This window comes from Cucurbita maxima, unplaced genomic scaffold (genome assembly GCF_002738345.1).
Source record: "Cucurbita maxima cultivar Rimu unplaced genomic scaffold, Cmax_1.0 Cma_Scf00026, whole genome shotgun sequence".
NCBI classification, from domain to species: domain Eukaryota; kingdom Viridiplantae; phylum Streptophyta; class Magnoliopsida; order Cucurbitales; family Cucurbitaceae; genus Cucurbita; species Cucurbita maxima.
Window position 1 is genome coordinate 2,076,121 of NW_019272042.1, and position 11,240 is coordinate 2,087,360.

The window sequence follows — 11,240 nt, forward strand, 5'->3', positions numbered from 1 at the left end:
AAGGAAACATTATTCAAAGAAGAATCTGTCATCATCCATTTATTCTTCTTCTTGAGATATTGATTCTTTCTCCTGCCTGAACCTGAACCTGAACCTATCTATTGATTCTTGAACTGTAAACTAAGACTCAACGAAAGCAAGACAAGATTCTCCTTTTCCTATTTCTTCTTGAACAGTAAACTCGGGAAACTGGCGGATCAGCTCCTTCAGTAGCTCTTTCTTTTCTTGAACTCGGTCTCTTCTCTTCTCTTTGCTTTTCTTTCCTGGTAAGGGTTCTGGAGCAAGTCTGCTTCGGTTGTGATAGTAGCTTCAAAGGAATTGAATTGTTTGTTAGTATGTCTTGAATAGGGAAAGCTGAGCTTAGACTTTTACATATCTTACAATCCACTCTCCTTCGAGTCCCAACGTCATCACTGACACTCATTTCCCTCTCCAATTGATATGGGATCTCACTATCCACTCACTTTGAGGTCTAGTGTTCTTGCTTGTACTCGCCCGATGTCCACCCTCCTTTGGGGCTCAGTGTCCTCACGATGTGGTATCTCATAGACTCGACTCTTTTATCTACCTCTCGACCCCTCACTTCGCTTCACTCCTCTTTTATATCGTTGTTTCGATGAGAATACACAATTGGCTCGACTTTTCTAAATGTCCACCGCTGACCCTTCTCCTATGCATATTTAGATTTTTTTTTTTTCGTATCGTTTCGATCGTCATGGTCAACCCGTGAGAAGAAATGAATAAATGAATGTTTATGGGAAAATGTTATTATATTTTGTAATTAAACAATTTTTTTAGTATATACCTTAAAATAAGGAAAAGTAAAAAATATAAATATAAATAAATAAATAATAAATAATGGTGAGAGAGGACATTGACAATAACAGACTCAAGAGAGGGATTCCCCACAGCACCTTCTTCCCCACAAGAGAATGAGGAGAAGACCTTCTGTGTTCCTCTACTACCGAACACAAATCTTCAACTCTGCTCCTTCTTCCCTCCCTTCACGCCTTCATCTTTCCTTTCTCTGATTTCTAGGGTTCCATTTTTGTTTTCTTCCCCTTCTCCCCACTGGGATTTCTTCTTCTTTGCATTCACAACCCCCCCAGGAAGGTTCTAGGGTTCTTACTTCCGGGTTTTCATTACTAGAGATGTGGGATGCTCCGGGGATTGATGAATCTTCTCTCCCTTTGCTGGAAGCCGTTCGGGCATGCTACTGAGAATTTGAGCTCTGTTGGAGTAATTGGAACCACTTGTGGTGGTAAAGATACTAAGGATAGCTTGCTCTGGTTCTATGATTATGGTAAGTATGCTTCCGGCGAATTTTCCATGGCTGTCGTACAGGCCAACCAAGTGCTTGAAGACCAGAGCCAGATTGAATCTGGTCCTTTTGGCACTTTCGTCGGAATCTACGATGGCCATGGCGGCCCCGATGCTGCTCGATATGTCTGCGATAATTTGTTTAGGCGTTTCCAAGGTTCGTGTCATTTTTCAGTTCTCTTATTTTCTGTAAGTCGTGTACTGTGTTTAATTACTTATCATCATTCTTCCTCTTCTCCTGTTGTTTTCAACGCCTCGTGTATCTTTTTCTGTTGGATGTTTGCCTTTTGATTTGTTGCTTATTTATTAATCATTGTCACTACTGTTACTGATCCTTAGATCCATTTTGTTTTTCTTTTTTATTTGATTGTGGATTTTACTTTTTGCGTTTTTTCCATTCAAATGATATACACTTCGCGTTTGGTTGCTGTTCTTCAGTTAAGAGTAGATTGTAGCTTCGCAACAGTTGATCGTGGATTTTACTTTTTGCGTTTTCCCCATTGAAATGAAATACTCTTTGCGCTTGGTTGCTGTTCTTCAGTTAAGAGTAGATTGTAGCTTATGCAGTTGAAGGAGATAGAGGTTGCTAAATAGAATGGAATTATGTATTGGGTTTTGGTTTATACATGTTTACTCCGATGGCTGATGATTTACAACTTTGTTCGATGTTTTGAGTACATAGTCTAAAAATTTTATGCATATTGTTTTCAAGTAACCCTCGTCGTTATGTTCCTTTGATTATTCGTGATTTGTACTTTACTTTTTCAATATTGAAAGGAAAAAAACTGAATTTGGAAAAACTGAAATATGTTCCTGAATGTCACAAATTTTCTTTTTGATTGTTTCCCTCTTGAATAAAATGGGTTGGTTGACATTCTTGTTTACTTCCCTGATGATTCAATTACAGATGAAGAACGAGGAGTTGTTACTCGTGAATCCATTCTGAATGCTTTTCGTCAAACAGAGGAGGGGTTCACAGCCGTTGTGTCAGACTTGTGGAATACTCGACCCCAGATAGCAACAGTTGGGACGTGCTGTCTAGTAGGGGTGATACATGAGCAGACACTCTACATTGCAAGTCTAGGAGATTCTCGTGCCGTGTTAGGGAAGAAAGTTGGCAACACAGGGGAGATTGCTGCCATTCAGTTATCAACAGAGCATAATGCAAATCTTGAGGATATCAGGCAAGAATTAAGAGACATGCATCCCAATGATCCTCAAATTGTGGTTCAAAGGCATGGAGTTTGGAGAGTGAAAGGAATTATACAGGTAAAATTAACTGTTATGGTGTTATTAGATTGCAATTCTTAGGTATATCTAGCCTACAACTTTAGGAACTGTTTTCCTGTCTTGTTGCATACTTATCTTGATATGATCGTTCGTATAAGATGATTTAAATTTCAGATTATGTACCATAAAAGGGTGAAGATGTTGCAATGTTTTCCGCCGAGTCTGTTGAGCTTCTCTAATTTGAGTGAATAGTGGCCATATTTCAGAATTCTAGCTATTTCTCGAAACTATCAAAACGTCCATCCCGCTACATGTTATCACTAGGGAATCATTGCGTCGCTGACTTTGATTTTAGAAGCTTGGTTCTGGACTAGTGCCTTGATATAAAATAAAATTACCATATCTTTTAAGGCTGTAATCTAAGTTTTTCCTGTCGTGGAAGCTGAAATTTTGTTTGTTTTTCACTGAAGTGCATCTTCCTGGTACTGGATTAGTTATTTCATTGGTGTAATTCTTATTGATGTTATTTCTTTAGATAGATGGGGGAAATTGTTTCCTGTAATTTACTGTATTCAAGAGTAACCATAATGCGTCTTTCTCCATTAATTGTTGGTAGAACAAAGTTGTGTCTGAAACACCATATCTCTATAGGCATACGGTCGAGTTTTTCTTTACGTTCAAGCTGAAATCCAGTTTATTTGTCACTGCCATCCATTTATGTGGTACTTGTTATGGTTATTTCATTGGTGTAATTCTTACTGATTTATCCCTTTAGATAGATGTGGGAAATTGTTTACTGTAATCTACTGTTCATGAAGAAGAACCAAAAACATTGCTGCTTCCTTTACCGGAGTAATTACTCACTCGAGTCTTACATGTGGTTCTAGTAGGTCGTGAGAGCGCTCTTTGCAGTCCTCTGCTATCTGTTTACTTGAGTTCAATTTCTTAACTGGCTTTTTTCTGCAAAACCCTTTATTTTCTCATTATTTTTAATTCATTTTTATCTGTGTGGATAATGGTTATATGTTCAACTTTGTGATGATATCTCATGCAGGTTTCTAGATCCATTGGCGATGTGTATATGAAACATGCTCAGTATAATAATGAAAGAATCAATGCTAAATTTAGGCTTCCGGAACCAATAAATAAGCCTATATTGACTGCTGAACCTACGATTTTTGCTCATCCTCTTCACCAAAACGATTCGTTTCTCATATTTGCATCCGATGGACTTTGGGAACACCTAACCAATGAGAAAGCTGTGGACATTGTCCATAATCATCCACGTGCGGTAAGTTTCCCTCCACATTCAGTTCTTTAGTTACTTTCATATTTAGATTGATAAAGAAAAGGACTAAATTTAAGCCTTCAAGTTTGTATCTATTTGGTCGTTTTAGTCTTTAACTCAGTCTTTAACTCTAGAAGGGTATCTTATTGGTAGGTTTCTTAGAGCCTCTTTGGTAGCTATTTGGTTTTTGGTTTAAAATTTCTGAAAATTATATCTTATAAACACTACTACTACCTATATTATGTTTGTTCTATTATCCACTTTCTACTAATGTCTTAGCATTCATAGGTGAAAACTAGTGTAAGATGGAACTTTGGAGGAAGCGAAGTATAAATTTTAAAAATAGAATACTAAAAACGAGATACTTTCCTGCTATGTTTATGTGGTCATCGAATTTTTAAAAGTGTCTAAGACGTGTTTAAACTTTCAATTTTGTGTGCAATAGTTCCCTAAAATTTCAAATTTGCGTCAAATAGACTTGCTCGACGTTTTCTTAGACATAGAATTCACTTTTACATCTAGTATATCAGTTAATTTTTAAATTTAGAATATATCGGGCACATATTAGGCACACTTTGAAAGCTTTAAGAACCTTTTAGTAATAAATAAATACTATGTGACTACACATTTCATGAAACATAGATGGGTTGATCTTATCCTAAGGTGTTATGAGATATCATCTTTCTTTTCCTTTCCCATTGGGTTTTGTTTGCCTCAACGAGAGGTTGTTTTTGTTGTGGTAAACATGATGCTTTAGGTTCTGAGTTTCTGCCCATCTGCAAACATGTTGGTTGCTTGTAAGGTTTTTGTGATGTGCACATTGTAAAGCGAAATACATTTGATTTGGTCCTCCTTGCTATTTGCTTAACGCAGGGAAGCGCGAAAAGGCTTGTGAAGGCAGCCCTTCAAGAAGCAGCTAGAAAGCGAGAGATGCGATATTCAGATCTCCGAAAGATCGATAAGAAGGTTCGGCGTCATTTTCACGATGACATTAGTGTTATTGTTTTATTTTTCAACCACGACCTCATATCCAGAAGCAATGTCCTCCTAGATCAGCCATTATCAGTAAGAAGTGCTCTTGATCATTGATTAAAATTTTTGTTTCTAAATATTAATAAACAGATAGAAAAAAAAAAGAGCCAAATTACAAAAACTACCCTTTAATTTTTCTCCTTGTTTCAAAACTACCCATTTTCTTTCGATAGTTATAAAATTATCCTCCACCTTTCGTAAATGTTTCAAAATATCCTTTGGGGTAAGACTTTCCGTGCCACACCGTTTTAGGTCAAATTTTTACTCCAAAAGTAGTTTTGAAGCATCTATGAAATATAAGGATAATGTTACAACTTTTGAAACAATAGGGGTATTTTTTAAACGATCGTAATTGTGGAGTACTTTTTATAATTTAGTCGAAAAAGAAAAATAAAAAACCCATGTAATTTTCACATTAGATACAATCCCATTCCATGATAGAGAGGTTTACTGATAGGAAGAAACATATTGGTATTAGATATTAAAGCTCATCTGTGCTGTTCTTTCCATTCAAGTACAAATTTCAGTAACCCATTTTTTCTGATATTCACTTGTGTTTCTGTGTGTATTTAAGCTTATTTGTTATTCAATTTAAAGATGGGAACTTTCTTTTAGGGGTAATCTTTGTTATGTTCGAAGGGCGTTTAAGCTTTTAATGGTGTGTCGTATAGGTCTCTATTTTTTAAAATATGTCTATTAGGTCGATGAAAACTCAATTTTGTGTAAATTAGGTTCGTAAATTTACAGAAAATGTTGGAAATTCATAGGCTTATTGGGATTTCACTCCAAATGGCGCAATAAACTCGTGTTCACGAGGAATTGATGGTAATAATTTTTTTTATAATAAAGTTTATAGGTGTTAATGGAAATTTTTTAAAGTTAAAATGTATTTTTGAAACAAATATCTTTAACGATAATAGATATTTTTTTAATATTTACTAATTAAATATAAACAAATTAGATTGTTTATTATTATTTTTGGCTCATTTTCTAAAATTAAAATTTTATTAACTGATTGTATTTAAAGAGAATTATTTTTTTTTTAATAATGTTGAATAACCAAATACAATTGCTTCCTATGTCTTTTTAAGATATTGGTTGATAATGTATGTATTTGTAATAACCCTTTCATTTTATGTATGTATATATTATTTTAATCAATTTAATTCTTCTAGATTTGATTATTTAATTAATCAATGCCTCAAGTGGTAGCAACATTTCCTATCCATTCCAAATTCAAAACTTCATCATATACCCACAACCCCTCACTAAATAGATGATATTTTGTTACATTTTTATAATCTTTTTATTCGATTCGACTACCGATTTTAGTCCCGCTATTGTTTTGACAAAACTTAAGCTACGAGTTCATTCATACGACTCAATGAATTGATACTTCGAAACCCAACTAACTCAAACTTGAACCGACGATAGTTTCCGTTTTTGTAACGACTCTTATCTAGGATTCGAAAAGCGAATTTGACACTTGTTGGTACCGACGCTTTCATTTACTCGACAAGCAGCTAATTCATGGTTAGCTCTCTACATTAGAGCTTTGGTCGGTGGCGGGTGGAAGGGCCCTCGCTCAACGGATAAAAGTGACTAACGGGATATTAATAAAGAGGCCGTAGCAAGGAGACTTTAACAGACCCGAGGAAGTCTTTCGCTTTTGCCAAGAGAGAATCTTGCTGCTTAAGTTATGCAGGCAGGGGAGGGGCATCCCGTATTGCTAAATAGAGCGCCCACTTTCTTTGCATAGATTAGGCATTAGGCCCAACTGAAAGAAAGGGTCGCTCAAAGCCAGGACAGGGGGGGTCCTTGAAGAACAGGTCCAGGCCGAAATCCTCCGCCGGGGATTGTCTCGCTCGGATTTCTATTTGATTCTAGAACGAACAGTAAAGGAAGGATATAATTCATCTTTAGTTGAGTCTTACTCAGAGGGAAGTAATAACGATATGGTCTCGTTATCCACTTCTTGCTTCTTAAAAGTAAAGACTATCCTTCCAATATGCTTTGTGTTCACTCACATGTATCATAATCGAGCCATCAAAAAGGAAGGTGCAATCTCAGTTCATTCATGTACCTCTCATTTACTTGGATGTCACATATCACTAGTTTTCGCTATGGTTCGTCCTTAAACCATATCTTACAAAGAGAGACATCACTCTGGTACCATCTGCAACAATCCATGCACATGATTCGAAATTCAGATTTGACACCTAATGACTCCGACATTCCCTTGCATCCTTAATGGTGCTGTCGCGTTACTTACTCATTGCTTCTTAAGAGTGAAAACTTTTTCCACACACTTTTATATATTAATTAATAATCCTCCCTTCATGGAACTACAAGCCAAATCTTATCATATAACACGCGACAAGTATCATACAAGATAATTTTTTTTCTTTACAATCGACTACTTGGAATGACGACGATGACGATAATCTTGAATGCTTTTCTAAGGTTCGTATGGTTTGTCACTTGAGAAGTAACGATGAGTTTCAGTGTCAGAACCCTTTCCGTAATTTTTATAACCTAGATTTTCATCGTCATCGTCTACGTTATTGTTATTGTCGATATTAGTTACAACATCAGCAACAACAACAACATCGACATCTTCAGATCCATGCTCATATGCACCACTGAACACTTCCGTTTCAGGAGTTGTTTGGCCACCGAAGCTTCGAGCTAGCTTACGTGCATGCTTCTTCTCGACCACGTCGTGCATCGTAGAGTCTGCCATCCGGAGAAGCAACGAGACAACGAAGAGAAGGAGCATCTTCTTCATCATAATCACCACAATAACTGGAAAAAAAAAAAAAAAAAACAGAGCTTAATTTAGATAAATAAAAGCCAAAATTAATGGTTTTGATTAAAAATTACCTTGTTATTTGGTATTTAAGGATATGGGGTGGAGGAGGACAAAAGGAAGCATATATATAAAGGGAAAATTCAAACCACTGTTTTGGACACGTGTAAAGATATATATGGAGGAATAATAATATAAATAAATAAATAAATAATATTATTTAAAAATAATAATAAAGATTGGACGGTGTACATACGAGTTATTCTTAGTTATAATGTCAACTTAAGTATAATTCAACTGAGTAAGACATCATGTTCTTAACTAAAATGTTCCAGATTTGAATTCTTATCGACACATAATATTGTTGAACTAAAAATCTCGACCATTTGTTATTTCCTCTATGATATGAGAATCTGTAACACCCGAGTAAAGGAACAGTACATGAAAGAATCGAGACCACGTTTAAAAGAGAGCGATCTACCACGATGAAGGGATTAGATAAGGGGATATACCACGATGCCCACCAAAGAGGTAGTTATGATTAAAGCAATTTCCATTGATCTAAGTTTCAACGGTTTAATAATTAAATCATTTAAATTTTCCGAATTGCAATAATTATGAATATATTTTTTTAGATATTAGAGGCTTTTCGCCATTCCAACAATTATGCCTATTTTCGATGGTTCGATTGCTTGCAGATTCAAGTTTTTTTCTAACTCATATTTTACAATTTCTTTAGAATTGTCTGCTCATACCACGATAGAATTGTAAGACTATCGTCCGTTTGTCTCCAACTTTCTATTGCGTCTATTATTAACTTTCGTTTTATCTTCCTTTCATCTCTGAGACTGAACAACTAGCTAGGTTCAGCTGACCTGAACATGATAAGATTGAAGTTTTGAGTCATTCACCCGACTTGTGGTTGAACTTATACTCGAACAGTCATAAGTTGGATGAATTTCCAACCATAGTCCGTTTCAAATGAACTTTATTGCTTGGTTAAATACAACGAGCCAAATCTGGTTTCTATGTGTAAAAGAAATAATCTGGTTACTCATATGCACCGTAACAAAACTTTTAATAATACTTTTAAATTTTCAAGAAAGTCAAAAAAAAATTAATTTTAGATATAAACTATTAATATTTTATTTTAAAAATATTAAAAAAATATATGTTTGAATTTTAAAATGTTTCATTAATGTCTTTAAACTTTATAAAAATGTTTAAAAGTATTTTTAAATATTTATGAAATTTTAAAGAAAGCATTAAACATCTTTAAACTTTATTAAAAAAATATACTAAATTATATTTGAATTTTTTAAAAAGTTTTAAAGATATTAATGAAATTTTTGAAAATTGAGGATATTTTTTAAAACCTAAATAAATTATTAATTGCTTGCCTCTAGTATTTTTAAATTTTTTTAAAATTTAAACTTAAAAAAATGTATGAATAATAAGATAAATGGTAAGGTTTAATGGTATTTTTATTAATTTAGTTAAAAAAAAATAATATATATAATTTTCAATTCGAAAGTAAAGAAATATAATTAAATTTTATACAAAAGTATTGAAGTATTTTTAAATAATGAATAAAATATTTAATTATATGACTGGAAATAAAGGGGCAATTAATTTTCAATTTTTAGTCCCTCGTATTAAGAATGCCCCCTATAAAAGCAAAAATTTAGTGAGATTGCATACTGTTATTTTATTTGTTTCGTATGTTGCACGATATTCATTGGCGCCAAAGATTAGGTTCAGAACGTCTGAAAATTTTCCCGCGATATCAAGATGGAGAAAAGGATGAGCGACTCCTAAACTCCGCAGAGAGATCAAGCGGCAAATCGTAGATCAAGGAAACCTCTGAAGGTATGATTGATTTTTATTGGTTATTCTCAATCGCTGTCATTCTCTAGCTTGATTTCTTGTAAATTCTGCTTCCTTTAAGATCGCCAAATGCTTGACTACCACATTTTCATCACTTTCCGATGATAAAATCCAGCAAAGCTCGAAGCAAGACTTCTCTCCGATTTCTGTTGTCTCAGACGTCAATCAAATGCCAGATATCGATCGAGTAAGTTCCGATTCTATCAGTCCGACTTAACTTTTCATTTCCTTCTTCTATCTATACTTTGTGTTTTCCTGCTTCTTCTGTTTCGTTTATTAGTTGATATCAATTGTTGGAGTAGATTTGTAGTTTATTCATTGATTGAGTTATATTCGTTTTTTTTTTCCTCCGTTTATAATCTACTGCGACTGGAGATTCACTTGATGTATTAAATGTATACTCAAGCGATAAAACGAGGTATATGAGAGATTTATGACCCTGGAATTTGATAGGTTTTAAATTTTGCTAAGTTAGTTTCCTCAATTTCAGAGTTTCTTGCATGATGTTAATCCGGCTCTTTCTGCTTGCTGCGGGAGCTCTCTTATCCCCGATCTTTCTCCATCTTCAGTTGTCACTTTTGATAATGGACAGCTTGACAAGGTTCCAGTTAATTTTTCTGGATCTAATGATTTGGATGAAACTAGCGCGGGTTCAGTAGGAGCAGAGATTGCTGTAAATTCTTTGAGTCGTGCTCTAACTCAAGTCCTGCAATCCACGGATGTTCATCATCAGTCCAAGAAGCTTATAGATGCATCCATAAGGATCATTGTAGACGATTTCTTTGCTATACCTCAAGATCGAGACCATATTTTTCAACTTATTTCTGCCAAAAGTCACGTTCTCTCTATATCTTTATTCCTGTGGATCATCGTCTTGGCATTAGCTTTCTTAATTGATTTTGTCGTAACTTGTTACCTTCAAAATGGACTTTGCCTGTTTCATCTTCCTACATAAGAAACCTAAGCCGTGAAAGTCTGTAATCAGAAGTTAACCGTGCATAACCTCACGGTTAGCGTACTATGATTTAAAGCTATTTGAATTTTTCATAAACTTGTGGGTGACCATTTGACTTCGATCTTCAGTAAACCTTTAGCATTACATTTGACTTCGATCTTTTAGTAAAGTTTTAGCGTTACATTTGACTTCGATCTTCAGTAAACCTTTAGCATTACATTTGACTTCGATCTTTTAGTAAAGTTTTAGCGTTACATTTGACTTCGATCTTTTAATAAACCTTTAGCATTACATTTGACTTCGATCTTTTAGTAAAGTTTTAGCGTTACATTTGACTTCGATCTTTTAGTAAACCTTTAGCATTACATTTGACTTCGATCTTTTAGTAAAACCTTAGCATTACATTTGACTGCTTATTTGTGAGTCTTCACTTTCTTATTTGATTAATTAGCGAATATTTGATGTTGTTTTCACTTTGCAAAGATATAATATTTGATGTTGTTTTCACTTTGCAAAGATATATTTTGCCTAGAGAATTCAGAGATATTTGTTTTGAATTCGGAACTATTATGATGCGAGTTAGAGAAGATCCAAACTTCCCTGCAGTCTGGAGATGTTGCATTTGATAAAGACTCGAGCCTGATTTGTTAATAAACAACGATTTATGATGAGGCTGATTTTTTTTTTTTTTTTTTTTTTTTTTTTTTTTTTTTTTTTTT

At 34.4% G+C, this 11,240-nt stretch overlaps 2 protein-coding genes across 3 annotated transcripts; both read left to right on the forward strand.

Moving 5' to 3' along the window:
* Positions 1 to 883: 883 nt before the first annotated feature.
* On the forward strand, positions 884 to 5,466 carry LOC111499084 (probable protein phosphatase 2C 42). Its single transcript, XM_023150542.1, has 4 exons — positions 884 to 1,477; positions 2,228 to 2,589; positions 3,605 to 3,841; positions 4,712 to 5,466. Exons 1-4 carry the CDS (start codon positions 1,159 to 1,161, stop codon positions 4,925 to 4,927), a joined length of 1,134 nt encoding a protein of 377 aa, XP_023006310.1. The 5' UTR covers positions 884 to 1,158; the 3' UTR covers positions 4,928 to 5,466.
* A 3,921-nt stretch (positions 5,467 to 9,387) lies between these two features.
* On the forward strand, positions 9,388 to 10,644 carry LOC111499037. 2 transcript variants are annotated; one of them, XM_023150479.1, is made up of 3 exons: positions 9,388 to 9,548; positions 9,628 to 9,753; positions 10,057 to 10,644. In XM_023150479.1, the coding sequence occupies exons 2-3, from the start codon at positions 9,736 to 9,738 to the stop codon at positions 10,519 to 10,521; spliced, it is 483 nt and encodes a 160-aa protein (XP_023006247.1). In that variant the 5' UTR covers positions 9,388 to 9,548; positions 9,628 to 9,735; the 3' UTR covers positions 10,522 to 10,644. The 2 variants fall into 2 exon arrangements, with proteins under 2 accessions (XP_023006247.1, XP_023006248.1); XM_023150480.1 differs by having other exon boundaries at positions 9,682 to 9,753.
* Positions 10,645 to 11,240: the final 596 nt, after the last annotated feature.